The 21,294-nt window shown below is 36.6% G+C and overlaps 2 protein-coding genes across 2 annotated transcripts; both read left to right on the top strand.

The window, feature by feature from the left end:
* The first annotated feature begins 2,569 nt into the window (after nucleotides 1-2,569).
* Nucleotides 2,570-9,622, top strand: LOC116005495 (LRR receptor-like serine/threonine-protein kinase ERECTA). Its single transcript, XM_031245700.1, has 27 exons — nucleotides 2,570-3,250; nucleotides 3,500-3,638; nucleotides 3,775-3,846; nucleotides 3,988-4,059; nucleotides 4,163-4,234; nucleotides 4,338-4,409; nucleotides 4,504-4,575; nucleotides 4,683-4,754; nucleotides 4,849-4,920; nucleotides 5,028-5,096; nucleotides 5,185-5,256; nucleotides 5,377-5,448; nucleotides 5,561-5,632; nucleotides 5,836-5,907; nucleotides 5,987-6,058; nucleotides 6,146-6,217; nucleotides 6,416-6,487; nucleotides 6,597-6,668; nucleotides 6,749-6,820; nucleotides 6,904-6,975; nucleotides 7,290-7,358; nucleotides 7,436-7,507; nucleotides 7,591-7,664; nucleotides 7,765-7,893; nucleotides 7,973-8,320; nucleotides 8,403-8,776; nucleotides 8,964-9,622. Exons 1-27 carry the CDS (start codon nucleotides 3,166-3,168, stop codon nucleotides 9,336-9,338), a joined length of 2,958 nt encoding a protein of 985 aa, XP_031101560.1. The 5' UTR covers nucleotides 2,570-3,165; the 3' UTR covers nucleotides 9,339-9,622.
* Nucleotides 9,623-13,727: 4,105 nt separating this feature from the next.
* LOC116005889 lies at nucleotides 13,728-17,135 on the top strand. Its single transcript, XM_031246124.1, has 4 exons — nucleotides 13,728-14,386; nucleotides 14,468-15,322; nucleotides 15,602-16,664; nucleotides 17,010-17,135. The coding sequence occupies exons 1-4, from the start codon at nucleotides 13,728-13,730 to the stop codon at nucleotides 17,133-17,135; spliced, it is 2,703 nt and encodes a 900-aa protein (XP_031101984.1).
* The last annotated feature ends 4,159 nt before the right edge of the window (nucleotides 17,136-21,294 follow it).

Genomic DNA, 21,294 nt, shown 5'->3' with positions numbered 1-21,294 from the left:
CTAATTTGTGTAAGTGTTCTTCAAGAATATCTATAAAAAACATAAACATTACCAATAAGGCATACTAATCAAATATTGCACTATTCTAGAAACATGCAACCAAATATAAAAATATCACCATAGATTGATTATTTAGAAAGATAAATTTATTTTCTAACCAACAAATTGACATTTAACACTGGAGTTTAAAACAATTAGATACATGTCTATATATAAATCATAGCAATTTGACAAATATGTCTTTCAATAATATGAAAATTGAAAATGCAATATTAATTTTAATAGAATTTGTTAGTGTTGGATTAAAACTGCCACTTTGCACATAATGAAAGAAAACAAATTTATATGATAATAATTCATGAACTGAGTTTATAATATATGTATAACTAATTGATTAAAATTGTCACTTTTATGTCCTTTCATGTCACATTTTATCTTTTATGTTTTTATTATTTTAAATTTTTTAAATTTAAGTTTTTCATTGTTTTAAAAAAATAATTAACTTTTTGATTTTAATAGAAATTTATTATTATTATTATGAGGGTAATATGCATCACCACCACCAAAAATAGACTTTTAAAAATTATTTTAACATGATTTTCAATTTAATTCCTAGATGCATTACATTTTATCTAATAAAATTAGACACATAAAAAATGAAATGAAAAGTACCAAAAAATAATGCTTTGCCATGTTTTATATGATATATATTCACTATTTATTTTTCAAATAAAGTATTTTGTGTTTTTTTTTTCTTATAAAAATTCTCTATAATTTTCAAAATTTACTTTTTTATATTTAGATAACTTTTAATTTAGTCATTAAAATATAATTTTACTTAAATTAAATTAAAAATAAAATAAAATAATTTCATTTAAGTTTTGTTGAAGTTGTGAGCAATGATCTTGGTCATGTTCTGATAATATAGCCCATTGAAGATCAATTTTTATGTATAACACAAAATAGAATTTTAACATACTTTTGAAAATTATTTTAACGGGAGTTTTAATTTAATTCCTAGATGCATTACATTAGTGACTCTCCCATATGGGAGGTTATGAGATCGAATCTCAGTAGAGACATTGTTGACTCTTTGTGTTTCAATAGATCAAGAAAGTAAGTATAGATGAACAGATACTATAATGTAATAGAGTCAGTAGTACTAAAAAAAAAAAAGATGCATTACATTTTATCTAATAAAATTAGACACATACACGTATGAAATGAAAAGTACTAAATAATACAATAATTCAAATAGAAATCGTAGATTGTGGCATAGAGAAGTTAGGGCACATCATTTGTCTAGGCTACATTCTTCATTCTTATTAATTGAAGTTGGTGGACAAAATAGTAATGTGAGATCAATTCTTTACCTGGTTATTTTGGCAACATTCTAGTTAAGATAACATGTGTAGAAGTAAAACCAAACTCTCTTGTTAGTTGTTACAACAATATAATACAAAAAAGGTCTTTAGCCAATTAGCCATATCAAAACGTCCTCCACCCTGTTCATTATTTATCGGGTATAAGGGATTATAATAAGCGCAAATTATATTGTGGCTTGTGGACTATGGTCATAGTTGATATTGCAGTTGTGTTGAACGGATACTGTAGTTGTGTTGAAAAGATACTATAATTGTGTTGAAAGGAAACTGCAGTTGCACGGAACAGAGGTCGTTCATCCGTTCAACACAACCGCAGTATCCGTTAAACACAACTGCAGTTTCAGATGGATGACGCGGCCTGTGTTCCGTGCAACTGCAGTATCCTTTCAACACAACTGCAGTATCCTTTTAACACAATTGCAGTATCAACCATGATCTATAGTCCACGGTATAACGACGGTATAATAAGTGCTTAATCCTAATTTCCTAATACCTCTGGAATAAACATCAACAAGCATGAGCAAGTCATCATATAATAATAATAGCATCGAGTTAAGATGCAAATGTAATACTTATGCTGAAAAATGTAATACTAATTATGAATAAAATGTATGTTTGTTAGTTGTAAGGAAAATGTGTAATTAATATTTTTGAATAAATATGTTATATTTTTATATTTTGATTTTTATATTTTTTTCTTTAAAATTATTACACGTTCTATTTAAAAGTAACAAATATTTTTATTTTTTATTAATATTATATTTTTAATATAAATATTACATTTCTGATTTATCTTTTTTACGAACAAAATATGTGAGAGAGTAATTGTTTTTTTTTGAAATATGAGAGAGTAATTGTTTATTCACCGCAAATCTTCAAATAGTTACTGAGTATTACAAATTTTTGTCATTAAAAAAAACAGAAAAAAAAAAAACGTTGGGAGCAGGGGAAGAGTGGAAGAGTAAAAATGGTGAAACGACGTGGTAAGTGTGGAGTGGAGGAAGCATTACTGATTACTCCACTCTCTTCCGGTTTCCATTTCTGCAAGGATAGCGACTTATGATGTAGTGAACCCCCAGAAACTCTTCTCCGGCAGACACATTTAGATTCACTATTTACATGCATCACTCTTTATCAATCGCATATACATACAGAGAGAGGAATTTTGTACTAAATGTAGATATATAGAGAGAGAGAGCGGGCAGGAGATTTGTATACTGCAGCTATAGCTGTTCCGTTGCAGAGTCTTGGCAGAAGGACTTTTAACTTTTTTCTCTCCTCAAATAATTCTCTCCCTCTCTCTCTCTATACACCTGTATGTAACTATGTATATCTCACTTTCTCTCTCTATATTCAATTTAGAGTAGAGAGGACACTGAATGTTCAGTGTATTATAGCAATGCCCTCTCTTCTCTCTGCCAGAGTGATGTGATTGAACAGTCCTTCTTTCTCTTTCACCCTCAGAGCTCTTCACATTTTCTCACAATTCTCAGTAATTATTCTCTCTCTCTCTCTCTCTCTCTCACCCCATTCTCTGTCTCAAAGACTCACCTTTCAATGTCTAGTCTTTGAGAACTAGAAAACATGGAGACACACTCTCTTCCACTTCAACAGTGAGACTAGACCGGTAGAACTAGTGTTTTGATTAGGACCAAACCGTTTCTCCTTCTTTAATGGTGCTACTCTTTGGCTTCTTTGCTATCTTTGTCCCTGCCTGTTGCTTCTCCTTCTATGCTTGAAAGCCTGAAAGGCTCTCTCTTTCCTCTTTTGGTACTCAAGAATGGTGCCATTTTCATCTCAATGTCTTCTTCTTGTGACTTTCTCCATGTTCTTGAGCTTTGTTTCTTCTGCTGAGTCGGATGAAGGTGAGTGGAATTCTGTTTAATGCTGGGGTTTTGAGTATTTTAATAAGGTTTTGTTTTACTGCACGGTTAAAGAAGCTTCCTTTGTTGATAATAGTGTGGTTATTATTTTAATTATTGACCTAATGATGCTTTGATAACAACACCTAATTCTTTTCTTTTTGTCTTATTGGTAAAAAAGTGCTCCATTCTAGTAATGGCTTCAGTATGATTAATGGGGTGTTTATTTTTGTACTTTGATTTTGGATAAAGGGGCTACTTTGTTGGAGATTAAGAAGTCATTTAGGGATGTTGACAATGTATTGTATGACTGGACAGACTCACCCTCTTCAGATTACTGTGCTTGGAGAGGTGTTACTTGTGATAATGTTACCTTCAATGTTGTTGCACTGTGAGTAGAATATTCAAAAGCCCTTTTGCTACATCTAGCAACACTTTACTTCTATATCCATTTCTAGGAATAATATATTCTCTGTGAATTTTTGGAGTTATTTAGTCTTGTTTGTATGTGTACATTTTTGTTGTAGGAACCTATCAGGTTTAAATCTGGATGGTGAGATATCTCCAGCAATTGGACAGCTAAAAAGCCTAGTGTCCATGTAAAGATTCCTCTTTTGGCCTGGCTTTATTTGTTAAAACTTAAAAAAAAAGTATTATTTTGTATTATGTCTACTATTATAAATGCTATTTGTTACTATGTGAATGATGAGAGAACATTGTTTGTGTTTGTTGTATGAAAGTGATTTGAAGCAGAACCGCCTTTCAGGACAGATCCCTGATGAAATTGGTGATTGTTCGTCTTTGATTAACTTGTAAGGCTTAGCATTGTTTTCACACTTGTTTTACTTGAGAATTAGAATGGTTCTAACCATTTGTAGTAATTATTTGAGTAATTGAATTGCTTTGTATCAATAGGGACCTATCGTTCAATGAGCTGTATGGAGACATTCCCTTTTCTATTTCCAAGCTAAAGCAGCTTGAAACCTTGTGAGTTTTGGACTTTGGCCTATATGTTTTGTTTCGTTTGTTTTTACTGTCATTTGCTTACTATTCTTGGTAATGAACAAATGTGCTATGTATTGATTTCCAGAATTTTGAAAAATAATGAGTTGATCGGTCCAATTCCTTCAACGTTGTCTCAGATCCCAAACTTAAAAGTTCTGTAAGTGCCCATATGCAGTCCTTGGTTGTTGTTCCCGTAATTTTTTCTGGAGTCCCGCATGATTTAAGTGTGTGTTTGGTAATAATTCCTCCAGGGACCTTGCACAAAACAAGTTGAGTGGAGAAATACCGAGACTTATTTATTGGAATGAAGTTCTCCAATATTTGTGAGTATTGCATCATTTATGTGAAGGAAAATTACTATTATTCTATTAATACCATATCCAGCTTAAGATTGTCTTTGTCATCATAACTGTTATGATTAAATTAATAGGGGACTGCGAGGGAACAACTTGGTCGGTACCCTTTCACCTGATATGTGCCAGCTTACAGGGCTGTGGTACTTGTAAGCTACTGATAGCTTCATTCTCGTGATGGATTTTTCAATCCCATTGGTATTTTAGCAGCTGCTAATACGTGTTCATTTTTCTGCCTCGTAGTGATGTTCGAAACAATAGTTTGACCGGATCAATTCCTCGAGAGATTGGCAATTGCACGGCTTTCCAGGTTCTGTAAGTACCTCATCTGACATATCAGAAAATAATTTCCTTTATTTGCCACAGCATTATCCGTTTCTTTTATTTTTGCTGAACAAAATGCACCAATCTTTAATTTCCAGGGATTTGTCCTATAACAAATTAACTGGCGAGATTCCTTTCAATATTGGGTTCCTTCAAGTAGCCACCTTGTAAGCATATGCAATGTATCTCAGTTACATTAAACGGTTTGTTGTTAAGTGTGCAGCTGAATTTGAGCTGAACTATCTGTTCATCCAGGTCTTTGCAGGGTAATCGACTTTCCGGGAAAATTCCTTCGGTGATTGGCTTGATGCAGGCTCTTGCTGTGTTGTGAGTACCTTGATTTTATTACCCCCGAGCATGCCTAGAGGCAGTTATAGAAGGAATATTGTGCCATTTATTTAAGTTTCTCAAAATTTTATCCGTCATTAATGGTAAATTCTAATTTAGGGACCTAAGTTGCAACGAGCTGACTGGACCAATTCCTCCAATTTTGGGGAACCTAAGTTACACCGAGAAATTGTAAGTTACTTTTCTTTTCTACTTCAAATTTAATGTTCTTTTAGTCACTCATGCTATGCTAGATTAAGGTACGCCGGTTATAAACGTTTAACATTAATCCTTTGGGTTTTAGGTATCTGCATGGAAACAAGCTAACTGGGTCCATTCCTTCCGAGCTTGGGAATATGACAAAGCTCCACTATCTGTATGGATGCTTTAAATATCCTTTTTTTCCATTTTTGATCGTTTTTACTTGATGATGTCCATTAACCTTGCATGGATGATAAAGTTTTTGTGGGTATATTTTAAAAACTATAACTGTGAAAGTGTTGCTACTAGTCTAGAAAGGTGTTTCCTTTTCACGAGTGATCAAGACAACATAATCTAAAAATATTCTCGTCTCTACAGGGAATTAAATAACAATCAACTTACTGGGCACATACCATCAGAACTCGGGAAGCTGACAGAGTTGTTTGATTTGTACGTCCTTTTTGCCTCTGTTGGACTAGTTTTCCAAGAGTGTTTCGAAATTTTACTTATCCCTTGCCTTGTGTAACAGAAACGTTGCCAACAACCTACTTGTCGGTCCCATTCCCGATAACCTTAGCTCTTGCACAAATCTGAATAGCCTGTAAGTTTTCACGCGTATCCTATTAACACTTCAATATTCAAACTTTCGATGTGCAAGGACTATGAATCCCCATTTACCTGTTGACAGGAACGTTCATGGAAACAAATTGAATGGGACGATCCCCCCTGCATTTCAGAAGCTCGAAAGTATGACCTATCTGTAAGTTCTATTCCTATTCAATTTCCTTATATAAAACTCAGAAATCCATAAAAATGGAAGTTGATATAAATGTCATCTTTGGATGTAAATGCATTGGTTTGTATTAGTTCTGCACTAGCTTTTCATGGCCGAGAATAATTAATGATGCAGTTAATTGCTTAAATGCTACTTAAGGATCTACGGTTTTCCTCCTTTTAGGAATCTCTCATCAAACAACATTAAAGGCCCCATTCCAATTGAGCTATCTCGTATTGGTAATCTGGATACATTGTAAGTTCAAATTTATTGATGCTATTATATTTGCTTCCAAAGTGTAACGTTTAGATGCGCTACTCTAATTCCTTATTTACCAACTTTTAACATTTTGGTACGACTATAGGGATCTTTCAAATAATAAGATCAGTGGCTCTATACCATCTCCACTTGGCGATTTGGAACATCTACTGAAACTGTGAGCTCACACACTTGGCGTTTTTTACTACCCGATCGGGTTTCTTGTATTTTTAACGTTTCTGCTGTAATTTTTTGTAGGAACTTGAGCAAGAATGACATAACTGGTTACTTACCACCCGAGTTTGGTAATCTTAGGAGCATCATGGAGATGTAAGTAATCCTACCTTGTATAGTTATGGATGCTACAGCCTATGCAGAATTCTGCTTTATGTAACCTCGCTTTCTAATTGTAGTGATATTTCAAGCAATCATCTCTCTGGACCAATTCCCGAGGAACTCGGTCAACTTCAAAATCTCTACTTGTTGTAAGTATGGTTGTATGAATATGCTGTAAATTTCTCTAGAACGTTTAACTTGGGCCCATATTTTGATCTTGTTGGAGCTTATTTACTCCAAAAAAATGCGTAAGTTAAGCCAAACACAAAAAGGAGCAAAGGTCTTTTTGAAGGAAGTGCAGTTTTGAAAAATCTCTTTTTTATAGTTCCAGTTGAGCCAAATAGCTGCTTATAACTCTAGTTTAGATGCTTCGTGGGTTCCTCGACCACGTTTTTGTTTTCATTTTTAATATGGTTTTATTGAGTTCTCATAAGTTAAAATTTCTTTCGCAAATTGATGATAGGAAAGTTGAAAATAACAATCTATCTGGTGATGTGATGTCGCTGGCCAGTTGCCTCAGTCTCAGTGTCCTGTAAGTGGAATTAACCTAAAACGCTCTAAGTTCAACTTCGATACTTCTTAGGACTGATATCACTGGGTTTTTCGCAGAAATGTCTCGTATAATAATCTAGTTGGCAATATCCCAACAGGCAATAACTTCTCAAGATTTTCACCAGACAGGTAGAAATTTGTTTTTCTTGCTGTTCATTCCCAATTATCATATAATGTGTGCCCTAATTTGTCTGATTTCCCCTTTAATTCAGTTTTATTGGGAATCCGGGCCTTTGTGGATATTGGATGAGTTCTCCATGTCATGCCCCTCGTCCAACAATGCGGGGTAAGTCCACTTCAAGCTCTCGCATCTCTTTCATATCACACGGGCCAAAAATGTACTCAATACAAGTTATAATGCTGTTGGTAATTTTTGAAAAACGCAGTTACAATCTCTAAAGCGGCTATTCTTGGCATTGCTTTGGGAGCTTTGGTGATTCTTCTGATGATCTTAGTGGCAGCGTGTAGGCCACAATATCCGAACACTTTTATGGAAGGTTCGATTGATAAACCAGGTATGTTTAGTAATTTACTGACAGATAAATTTAGAAAGTGAAAGTCGAGATGCTGAGCTCTTTGTATTTTTTGTGAAAGTAAATTACTCGACACCGAAGCTGGTTATCCTCAATATGAACATGGCACTTCATGTTTACGAGGACATTATGAGGATGACGGAGAATTTGAGCGAGAAGTATATAATCGGTTATGGGGCATCGAGCACGGTGTACAAATGCATTCTTAAGAATTGCAAGCCGGTTGCAATAAAGAAACTGTACTCTCACTACCCGCAATACCTGAAGGAGTTTGAGACCGAACTCGAGACAGTTGGGAGCATTAAGCATCGTAACCTTGTTAGTCTTCAAGGCTATTCCCTCTCTTCCGCTGGCCATCTTCTCTTTTACGACTACATGGAAAATGGTAGCCTCTGGGATTTGCTTCATGGTGAGCATCTATGTTGCATTACAGTCAAATTGGCGTTTCCAGTCATTGTTTACTAATCGCGAGTTACATTTTACTTTTCAAGGGGCGACGACTAAAAAGAAGAAACTTGATTGGGATACTCGTCTTCGTATTGCATTGGGTGCTGCTGAAGGGCTTGCATACCTTCACCATGATTGTAACCCGAGAATAATCCACCGGGACGTTAAGTCATCAAACATTCTGTTAGATAAGGATTTCGAGGCTCATCTCACTGACTTTGGAATTGCGAAGAGCTTATGCACATCCAAGTCCTATACTTCAACCTACATTATGGGAACCATTGGTTACATCGATCCTGAATATGCACGCACTTCCCGCCTTACTGAAAAGTCGGATGTATATAGCTATGGAATCGTCCTGCTGGAGTTGCTGACGGGAAGGAAAGCTGTCGATAACGAGTCCAATCTCCATCATCTGGTCAGTCTAGTGGAATGACATAAGATTGAAGTTTTATTCTCCACACCTTTCACAATAGCATTCGCAAACAGGCTTTGATACCATGTTAGAATCTAAAATTGTGTTAATGCACAAAGTGCCAAACCAGACTAAAAAGACTAAATCAAATCAATTAGTTAGTCTAACCCAGAATGTTCTCTGGTTGCAGATTCTAACAAAGGCGGCAAACAATGCAGTCATGGAAAGCGTCGATGCAGAGATCTCGGCTACATGTCAGGACCTCGGGGATGTAAAGAAGGTTTTCCAGCTCGCTATTCTTTGCACCAAGAGGCAGCCATCCGAGAGGCCGAGCATGCACGAAGTTACTAGAGTTCTCGGGAGCCTAATGCCCTCATCCATTCCAAAACAGGTGAACCAAACCCCCTCATCACTTGCACCCTTGCCATCTGCTAAAGTGCCTTGTTACATGGATGAATACACAAATCTCAGAACCCCCCAGTTATTAGCCTGCCCATCCATGAGCACCTCAGATGCCCAACTCTTTCTCAAATTTGGAGAAGTCATTTCCCAGAACAGTACCTGAAGAGATTCTTGGATTTTCACCTTCCAACAAAGGAACAAAGAAAACCATTCTCCCACAGCAAATTAAGTATATCAAGGCTTTGGAGGTTATGTATAAACTCTGATGGCTAAATATTGCAGTTAGTAGAAGAAGAAAAAAATGTGGACAAGACCATTAAGCTAACATCTTTAGAGTGTAGCACCAAATTCATGTATATTAATTTAACTTGTACTCCACCCAAACTCTTGTATATTGGGTATTTGGTATTTAGAACCACTGGCTTTCAGTATGGACTGCTTCGTCTATAAGTTTTTTTGGCTGGCACATCTTGTTTTTACCCACTGTCTAAGAATCCAATCGTTATACCCTGCACCACGGTGCACATAGCAATGTGTATTATGTACGTAAAACGATGTCGTTTTGGTGTTAGTAGACGCGGACATGAATGACTCAGGGAATTCATTATCTATAATACACATAATCATTATCTATAATACAAAGAACGTTTGCCTAGAATTCACAGAATGTTTGCCCAGAATACACAGAATATTGACACAAAATACACAGATGTTAGTGGACGCGAATGATTCCAGGGAATTCATTATCTATAATACACATAATCATTATATAGAATACACAGAAGGTTTGCCTAGAATACACAGAACGTTTGCCCATAATACACAGAATATTGATGCCCATAATACACAGAACTCATCCTCCTAACATTCGAATGCACAAACACATCACAATTTGTGTTAATAACATGAATACACATAATATTTACACAAAATACACAGAACTCATCCTCCTAAACATTCGAATGCACAAACACATCACAACATGTGTTACTAACATGAAATCACAACATGTGTTGCTAACATGAATACACATAACGGTTGCCTATAATACACAGAACGGTTGCCTAGAATACACAGAATGATTGCCTGGAATACACAAAATATTAACATAAATACAGAGACCGGGCGAAACGGGAAACGTGATTTCCAAAAAAAAAAAACGGACGATTAGTTTACAATGCTCAAAACGACGTCGTATAGGTACATGGTGCACATTGCTATGTGCACCGTGGTGCACAGTATAATTTGCCCTAAGAATCAACTGAGTTGTTTGAATGTGTGGGCTTTGCTTATGCATCTTGTTGTAGTTGATTTCCATATGGCTCCAAGAACCTAAAGTTATCATTATCTTTGCAGTACTCTCATTTTCAAAAGTGTATTTTATTTTTACATCATCAAATTTGTAATTTTTTCACTATTTTCTGTGTAATATTTTTTCATTTTAAAAAGTGATGTTGCTATCATATTATATTATAAATATAATAATAATAAAGTAATGAAAAATGACAAATAAAAATTTTTAAGAAAAAATAATGCACAAAATGTTGCCACACCAACAAGTAGGGGTAGGCACTTCGGTTCGATTTTACCGCACCGAACCAAACCGAAGTAGTTCGGTCCGGTTTGGTATAAACCGAAAGAACCGATCAGTACTTAATTTAGAGAAACCGAACGGTTCGATTTATATATATATAAAATAATAATAATAATAATAATAATTAATATTTGAAATTGGAATTCAAATTTCAATTTGAAGTTTACTGGAATTTGTTCCCGTTTAAATGGAATGGAATTTTAGTTTAACTGGAATGTCCATTCCAGTTTAAACTGGAACGAATTCCAGTTTCTTCTGATACAAGGCCATGTGTTTGAAATATTTTTATGAATATTTCAAAACTATTGTATTAATAATTATTGTTTTTCGAATATTAACTGTTAGATGGATGATTCTTCATCTTGTTATCAACAAAACACTTCAAATGACACTTTGGATTCTTCATCTTGTTATCAACAAGATATTTCTTTACAATTTGGATTGCTATCTTAATTTTGTGTTTTAATTGTTTTGTTGTTATGTAATATTTATATTTTAGACTTTGGATTATGCGAATATGTATTGTTTGGTAGTGTGTCGTTCGGAAAATTAGTAAATGTTGAAAATTGAACATCCTAAACCGAACCGAATCCCGAATCTAAATAATTTCGAACCGAAATTGAACCGTTATATACCAAACCGAACTTTATTGTAAAACCGAATGATATCATTTTTTTGTAGTACCGAAATACCGAAACTGAAAAGGAAAAAAAAAAAAAACTGAACCGAATCTCGAAGTGCCCACCCCTACCAGCAAGCTTGCAACTTGCAAGCCACATGTATAATTAACAAAATAAAAATAAATAAATAAAGATACCATATCATTTTCCACTTCACCATGAAAGTGTCATGCTAAAATTTCAGCTTTGAGAATAGCTTAAGTTTGGATATTACCTATATATAAGCTAACTCATTCTAACGAGCCACTATATTATCTAGTTAGGCAGGGATCAATGACATAAGTTTCATCAAAATAAAATATTGTATTATATGTTGAATGACTTATGTGACCCTCACAAGAGATTAAGAAGTCATTTAGGGATGTTGATAGTGTATTATATGACTGGAAAGACTCACCCTCTTCAGATTATTGTGCTTGGAGAGGTTTTACTTGTGACCTTCAATGTTGTTGCACTTTGAGTAGCATATTCAAAAGCCCTTTTGCTATATCTAGCAACACTTCACTTCTATATCAACTTTTAGGAATAATATATTCTCTGTGCAGTTTTGGAGTTATTTAGTTTGGTTTGTATGTGTACATTTTTATTGTAGTAACCTATCGGGTTTAAATTTTGATGGTGAGTTATCTCCAGCAATGCCATGTAAAGACTCATATTTTGGATTTGTGTTAAAACTTTAAAAAAGTATTATTTTGTAATATGTCTACTATTACTATGTGAATGATGAGAGAATATTGTTTGTGTTTGTTGTTTGGAAGTGATTTTAAGCAGAACTATCTTTTAGGATAGATCTCAGATGAAATTGGTAATTGTTCGTCTTTAAAAAGCTTGTAAGTCTTAGCATTGTTTTCACACTTGTTTTACTTGAGAATTAGAATGATTTTAACCATTTGTAGTAATTATTTGAGTAATTGAATTGCTTTGTATCAAAGAGACCTATTGTTGAAAAAGCGGCTCTCTCTCTAGGGTTTTGTCCAGAGAGTTTTCTCCCTAGCTTTCTAGGGTTTTTTCCTTTAATCTCTCGCTGTGTCCAGATCTTTCTCGTTTTTTGCTATCTACCTCGTTACCTTTGTCCTTCGTGTGTGTTGTTTTGGGTTCCGTGGTCGGTATGGATATTCGTGATTTAGAGAAGCATTGTTCATCCTTGACTCCTGACGCTGAAGAAGAGGGTGGACTGGATGCGCCTATCCAAGATGTTGCCAGTGGTAGTATGACATGTGGGAGCTTGTGGGGCGATTCATTACTGATCGTTCTATCAAGTTCGACCACATGCAACAAGTGCTCGCGTCGGTGTGGAAACTAGTAATGGGAGTCAAGATCATTGCTTTGGATGACAACCTGTTTGTTTTTCAGTTTCCCCATAAACGTGATATGTAGAGGGTGATCGATGATGGTTCTTGGTCCTACGAGAATCAAACGCTGATCTGTGCGCCGATCCCCCCTATGGCTCGCCCGGAGGAGGTTGTGTTGAATAACATTGATTTTTGGGTGCAGATTCACGAGCTGCCTGCCATGTATGCAAACAATGAGTTTATTGAAAAAATTGGTAATTACGTCGGCTCGTTCTTGCATGCTGACTCTAATAATTTTGGTGGAAATTGGCGCAACAGCTTTTTTCGTATACAAGTTACGTTGAAGTTGAGCGAACCCTTAAAACGGAGGATGAAACTGAGATTAAGGGACGGGAGTTTCCAGTGGATTAATTTCAAGTACGAGTGTCTCAATACTTTTTGTTTTTGTTGTGGTCTAATTGGGCACTCAGAAAAATTTTGTCGAAAAGCTTATGAAGAGGGGATTGATCCGAAAGATTATCCTTACGGCATCTGGATGAGGGCGGGCGCTCGGAAACAAGTCAATCCAGTTGGTGCAAAATGGCTTCTTGCTAATTTACCCTCGACACCGGTTTGTGTTCCATCTACTCCGGCGATCCCCATTGTTAATCTTGAACATGTTGAAGACGCTAGTACACTGCATGGTGAGCTTAAGCGAAGGCGAGAGGATGACCGAGTTATTGCCAATGATGTGTGTATGAATGATGTTTCAAAAAACTTGTGTCAGGCGGGTTTGGTCGGCCAAGCCCGCCTATCCCAATGAGTACTCTAAGTTGGAACTGTCGAGGTTTGGGTGGCCCTCGTACAGTTCGTGAATTACTGGGCTTCGTGTCCAGTCAGCGACCCGAGATTGTCTTCCTCATGGAGACAAAGGCATGTTCTTCTCAACTGGAGAATTTACGTGTTCGGTTGGGATTTGAAGGTTATTTATTGTGGATAGAATTGGCATGGGAGGAGGTTTGGCACTTCTTTGGAGAAACTCGGATTCGGTTACTTTACTTGGATACTCCAACAATTATATTGACGTAAGGGTTACCATTACGGGCAAACCGGACTGGCGCCTAACTTGTTTTTACGGTTTCCCTGAGAGGTCGAGAAGGCAGCAAGCATGGGATTTACTACGAGATCTGAAACCCTGCTCAAGTCTCCCGTGGGCAGTTATTGGTGATTTTAACGATATCATGAGCTATAATGATAAGAGAGGACATACTCCTCACCCGAATGGACTTATTCGGGGTTTTAATACCGCCCTCAGCGATTGCGAGTTTACTGATTTGGGTATGAGAGGACACCCTTTTACATGGGAAAGAGGTCGTGGCACTGATCATTGGATTGAGGAGCGACTAGACAGGGTTGTTGTGTCGTCAGATTGGCGTGAGTTATATGATATGGCTTCGGTCGAGAATCTTCATGCTGTATCATCCGACCATAGTGCTATTTTCCTGAAGCTTAGTGGTGCTACGTTGCGTCGTGGTTGTAGGACTTTTAAATTTGAGTCCGCTTGGCTACTTGATGTAAACTGTAAAAGTGTTGTTGAAGCTTCATGGTGGCAATCTCATGCACTGGAATTCCAGCACAGGATTCACACTTGTGGGCAGGACTTGTGGTGATGGGGTGGGGATTATTTCCGCAACTTTGGCCGTAAGGCTCAACAACTCAAAGCCCGTCTGGATTTGTTACGGGGTAGTCGTGATCCTGGAGATGTAGCTTTGTTTCATGTAGCGGAAGATCAATTACGTGTGTTATTTTCACAAGAGGAGCTGTACTGGCGCCAACGATCAAAACAGTTATGGCTTAAGGATGGAGATCAGAATACAAAGTTCTTCCATCGTTTTGCTAGTTATCGGCGAAAGTCGAACTTGTTATCTCGGTTGCGAACGTACACTGGGGAGTGGGTTGAAGGAGGTGCCATGAGTGAAGAAGTGATGAGGTACTATACTGATATCTTTCAGACATCCCCTACTGAGTGTAATTTCTTCAATGAAATCCCGACTCGTATCACTCAGGATATGAATGTTCGTTTACTCCGCCCCATCAAACCGGATGAGATTAAAAATGCTCTTTTTTCTATGGCTCCTGATAAAGCCCCGGGACCAGACGGTATGACCCCTTCATTCTATCAATCCTTTTGGTCTACTGTTGGTTATGATCTTATTAAGTTTGTGTCGGATTGTTTTATTAAGTGTGAGATGCCTACGGGGTTGAATGTCACAAATGTTGTATTGATTCCCAAAAAGAAGAATCCAGAACGAGTGTCAGATTTGAGGCTGATCGCTCTTTGTAATGTAGCTTACAAGGTATTAGCTAAAGTCATTGCAAATCACATGAAGGAGGTTCTTCATCTAGTTATTTCCCCAACACAAAGTGCCTTTGTGCCTGACCGATTGATCTCAGATAATATCATTGTGGCAGGGGAAGTTGGTCACTACCTTCGGTGTAAACGTACGGGGACTACAGGTTGGGCAGCCCTAAAATTGGACATGGCCAAGGCCTATGATCGTATGGAATGGAGCTTCCTGGAGGGTATGCTGTCAGCGATGAGGTTTGCCCGTGAATGGGTCGACCTTGTGAATCTTTGTGTCAATACTGTTAGCTATAACATTTTATTGAATGGAGAGTCAGCAGGTACCGTGACACCTACGCGGGGTATACGACAGGGTGATCCTTTATCGCCTTACCTATTTATCGTCTGTGCTGAGGGATTGTCACTACTTTTGCAGCGCCAATAAGCAAGGGGAGATATTCACGGTGTCAGGGTGGCTAGAGGCGCACCTCCAGTATCACATCTATTTTTCGCTGATGATAGTTTACTCTTTTTCAGGGATAATGATAAAGAGGCCAAGGAAGTGAAAAGGTGTTTAACATTATATTGTGAGGCCTCTGGTCAGTTGGTAAACTTCGAAAAATCTAGTATCATGTTCAGCCCTAACACTACGCAGGTGGAATGCAATCATGTGGCGGGGGTTTTTGGAGTCCATCAAACTCAGGACTTTGGAAGATACCTAGGATTGCTATCTTTCCTTGGGAGAAATAAAACTATCGTGTTCCGGTATATCGAACAGAAAATCAATGACCGAGTGCATATGTGGACTCAAAAGTTTCTTTCCAGGCCTGGCAAGGAGGTTCTTTTAAAGAGTATAGCCCAGGCTATACCTATTTTCACCATGTCAGTGTTCCTCTTACCCCTTACTGTATGTGAATCTATTGAAAAACTAATGAGTAGATTCTGGTGGCATACTTCTGGTGCTAACTCTAGGGGCATACATTGGTTGTGTTGGTCCAGGATGGCTGTTCCGAAAGATGTTGGTGGCTTGGGGTTCAAACGGCTGCGGGAATTCAATATTGCTTTATTAGCGAAACAAGGCTGGCGGCTACTTATTTACCCTCATTCGCTCGTGAGCAGAATTTTGAAAGCGAGGTACTATCCTAATACCATTTTATTGGAAGCTAACTTGGGGCATAATCCGAGTTACATTTGGCGCAGCATTCTAGCGGGGCAAAACATTTTGAGGGAAGGTGTTGTGCGACATGTAGGTGATGGAAAGGAGACGTCTGTTTGGGGCTTGCCGTGGGTAGCAGATACAGGGGATCCAAGGTTGATAACGCCATGCGTTGATGAGTTAAGAAATGCTCAAGTCTGCAATCTTTTAAATGAGGATGGCGATTGGGATATTGACCTTCTCCGAGATTTATTTGTGGAACAAGATGTCAGTCGTATTATTCGCACCCCAATTTCTCCCGAGTATCCTGATTCGTGGTGTTGGAAAGGGGATATAAGAGGACATTATACGGTTAAGCATGGCTATCGCATGCAAACTCGGGAGCAGATGACGCAACCTGTGGGCCTTGATTTCACGAAATGGAACCAGCTTTGGATGATGAAGGTACCTCCAAAAATTAAAAATGTTCTCTAGCGGTACGTAAGAAATATACTACCTGTTTGTGAAGTGCTTCGGTCTAGAGGCGTATGGGTTGGGGGAGGATGTGCTTTGTGTGTTGGAGAGCCTGAGTCCGTTGCTCATCTGTTGTGTGAGTGTCGGGTGGCCAGACAGCTGTGGGGAGGTAGGGACGTGCTTCAGGGCTTCACTTTTTCTTAGTTTGTGGAATCTGTTTTGCTTGGAGCTGATGAGGGAGAGATACTCCTAATGGCTGCTAGGTTCTGGAATTTATGGCTAGCAAGAAACGACAAAGTATTTAATAATAAGCCATGTTCTATTACTTTGTTGCAGACTTGCAGGAAAGGGTATATTCATTTGTGCAAGATTGGCAGTGCATGTCCGTCACGGGTCCCAGTGCTGGTATTTCATCTTCAGTATCTGCTACTGCATGAGAACCTCCTCCGCATGGAATGTTGAAATGTAATATAGACGCAGCGGTTATGGATGGTCACGTTGGGGCCGGTGCGATACTTCGTGATCATGGTGGGAGATTTATGGCTGCTTTTGCGACTCGTTTACAATGCGCTCCAGACCCCTATCTTGCTGAAACCATGGCTGTTAAAGAAGCGCTTTCTTGGCTCAAGGGGCGTGGGGCGAATCATGTTATCATGGAGACAGATTGCTTGAATTTTTGTTCCTCATTTAATTCCTCGTATCATGATTTTTCTTATGTTGGTCTGCTTGTTAAGCAATGTCATTCGATTGCTAGAGACATTGGGGATGTTGTTGTCCGCCATGTCAAAAGGTCAGCTAATCACGTAGCTCATGTGCTTGCACGGGCGACTGGTTCTACGTCTGTCCTTGGTGTTTGGGAGTTTGTCCCTCCGGATTGTATTTCGTTTTTTATTACTGATTTGATTTAATGAAGTTTCTTTATTTCAAAAAAAAAAAGGACCTATTGTTCAATGAACTGTATGGATACATTTTTTTTTTCAAAGCTAAAGCAGCTAGAATCCTTGTGAGTTGTGGACTTGTGGCCTATATGTTTCATTTGTTCTTATTGTCGTTTGCTTCCTCTTTTTGGTAATGATCAAATGTGTTATGGATTGGTTTCCAGAATTTTGAAAAATAATGAGTTGATCGGTCCAATTCCTAAAATAGTCTCAAATCCCAAACTTATATGTTCTGTAAGTGCCCATATGCAATCCTTGATTATTGTTCCCTTAATTGTTTCTGGATCCTGCATGATTTATGTGTGTGTTTGGTGATAATTCATCCAGGGGCCTGGCAAAGAACACGTCAAGCGGAGAAATACCGAGGCTTATTTATTGGAATGATGTTGTCCAATATTTGTATGTGTATTGCATTATCTATATGAAGAAGCATTACTATTAATATCATATCTAGCTTAAGAGTGTCCTTGTCAACATAATCGTTATGATTAATATGGGACTGCGAGGGAATAACTTGGTAGGTACCCTTTCACCTAATATGTGCCAGGTTAGATGGTTGTGGTACTTGTAAGTTATTGATAACTTCATTCTTGTGATAGATGTTTCAATCCATTGGTATTTTATTGAGCTAATATGTGCCAGCTTAGATGGTCGAGTCATGGTCAAATGGTTCGGGTCAAAGGTCATATAGTTTAAGTTGATATTCGAGGTGTTTGGTAGATAGCTGATTGGGTTAGTCGATATCTAATAGCTGATTCTGTTAACTAATTTGAGCATCTAATTGTATTAACTACTTATACAAAAATGTTTGGTAAATTAACTGATAGCTGAAAGATGTATTGTATGTAAAATAACCTATAATGGCATTGCACTAATTTCTTAATTCTTTAATTACTTTTACAATTCATTTGTATTTTTATTATTATTATTATTATTATTATTATTATTATTATTATTATTATTGTTGTTGTTGTTGTTGTTGTTGTTGTTGTTGTTGTTGTTGTTGTTGTTGTTGCTGATGTTCTTGTTGTTGTTATTATTATTATGATTATGATTATTAAACTTTTTAAGTATTAACCTTTTTTTATTATTAATAATGCTATAATTATAGAGGAAGACTCCATAGCTCATAATAGTTGAACATCAAAAACATCAATTCAAACAAAATTAGAATAAGCATAAGTCAGTAATAATAATTCAACATAATGGTTAATACAACTAATACAAGTAATAATACTCTAGGAATGACGCCTAGCTGCAACCAAACTAGATGCAATGTTGTCGCTAATAATTGTCATTTCCCGGATTCTCATATGATACAAAGTTAGCTTCAACATCTTGAAAAATATCTGGAGGTATGAACTCTGGATCTTGATCAATGAATCTAAATTGGGCTCACCAATTGTACTTTTTCTTATGTAGTTGTTCAATGCAAAACATGAGCAAATAAGTCTGTTTTGATCCATTAATGAATATATCGACATCTTTTGCAATATCTTCCACCCAGCCATAAGAACACCAAAAGCCTCTCAATGCAACTTCTTAAAGTTGAATGAGCTCGATTAAATACTTCTTGAAGTCCCCTTGGGTTTGCTCCACAAAACTATGATTGATGGTATCTAGTCTTAGAGTAAGGTGTCAAATATCCATTTCTTAGCTTTTATCCACCAAGTAATACTTTTCTTAAATGTATATAAAAATTAATACATTTTAAGTATATTTAACCGTAATAATAATATAATTAATGAAACAAACTTTTTAAACTACTTTGCGGTGGTTTAGAAAATTTGAGACTTGGATTACTAATTGTGTCAAGAAAAATGCAAGCATCATGTGCTGATCCCTCCCATATTGTTAAAACATATGTGAATAACAAATCAAAGTCACATGCTGCTAAGACATTGGTAGTTGGAATCCCTTTCCTTCCTCTATATCTCATTTGATCTTCCTCTCTTACAGTTATTGCAATATGTGTGCCATCAATAGCTCCAATGCAATTCTAATTTAAGGGAACAAAGTATCATATATTAATTCACATATTGATGTAACAAATATATAGATAAGAATGAGATGGACATCATATTAATTCACTTACTTTAAAATGTGGCATATATCTATTATCATTAACAATTTGTGGCGGGATCTCATTGAACTCATGATCTTTTGATACAAGCATATCTCTTGAGAATCCATCCATGGCATTCAACACTTCGTTAATAATTCTACTCACAGTTTCACCGGAATGTTGAAAGCGTTCTTGAGAATCTCTATTAGAAGCACACTTACTAAGCACATATACAAATATACCAACTTTCTCTAAAGTTGAGATCCTATTTGAAACCCTCAAACCATACTTGGTTTCTAAATCTATACATAAATGACGAAATGTAATTGGGTTCATTATAAATACATTAAAACACCGTTTCTCATGAACGTTCATTAATTCATTCATCCATCTTTCTCCAGTTAAACGTGAAGTCATGCATGGCTCCTTGTAAATATGCTTCAAAAAGTATACACACATATACCCGGCCATACAAGCCACCAAGTCCCAAAATTCATCCTCATTGTCTAAGTACTCCTTAATTATGATAAGTTTTCTAATTTGCTCAGTATTATCCATCATGTCTTGTTGCCTACACAAATTAGTATATTTATTATAGAATTCCCATTCATACTTTTAAAAAACCATAAACAAATTACATAGCATAGAGTTCATAAATTACAGTACCCAAGTTCATAAATTTCATAAATTACAGTACTAACAAAGTTCATAAATTACATAGCATTACAATACCAAAGTTCATAAATTACATAGCAATGCAGTACCAATGTTCATAAATTACATAAGACTTCAAAAATTACATAGCAATGCAGTACCAAAGTTCATAAATTACATAAGAGTTCATAATAAAGAAATTACATAAAAGTTAATACTGAACCATCACTAAAGCAAAATACATAACACTACCAAAGCCAAATAAATAACAGTTCATGCATAACCATTAATGCTTGTTTTCTTTCTCATACAAGAACTTGATGTAGTCAACTCTTACCTTATCATCTGGTAATCCAAAGATAACATGTCTTTTTTGTAGATCTTCAATTAGTGTGCAAGCAAAGAAAACTTCAGGGGTGACGAATTCCAAACCGGGCAAAACATACAATTTTTCCAATGCATCCGTAATTTCATTAGGACTTAGGTTTTTCATTGAAGTCAAAACATCCATAAGTGACATATTCACCTCCTTGGATACATTAGTTCTTTCTCCAATAATTTGCAGCATACTATCAAGTCTCTCACTCAATGCTGCAATAGCTCCTCCCTTTTTAGTGGTTTCAATCCTAGCACTCTTACTGCTTCGTAAAGAATTAACCTCTAAAACCCTCTTACCTCTACTTTTTTCACTTCTCTCAAATTGTGTATCTTTAGGGGTTGGTATAGACTCTTTTCGCACATCATCCATGTATTATAATCATTATCATCACCATGAGTTCCATCCATGGGGAATATCATTACATGGAGGGGAAGGAACATACACTTCATCTCTTTCATGTTGCAAAAGTCCTTGTGGGGAATAAAAAACAGGACTAAATTTAAGTGCTCCTTGAGCATAACAACTGAAAATTTGATCTATCTTTGTTTCTAGTTCAAATTCAAATCCTTCTTCTCGAAAAGCCTC

The sequence above is a fragment of the Ipomoea triloba genome, chromosome 15 (assembly GCF_003576645.1).
Source record: "Ipomoea triloba cultivar NCNSP0323 chromosome 15, ASM357664v1".
NCBI classification, from domain to species: domain Eukaryota; kingdom Viridiplantae; phylum Streptophyta; class Magnoliopsida; order Solanales; family Convolvulaceae; genus Ipomoea; species Ipomoea triloba.
This window is presented reverse-complemented; position numbering and strand designations above follow the sequence as displayed.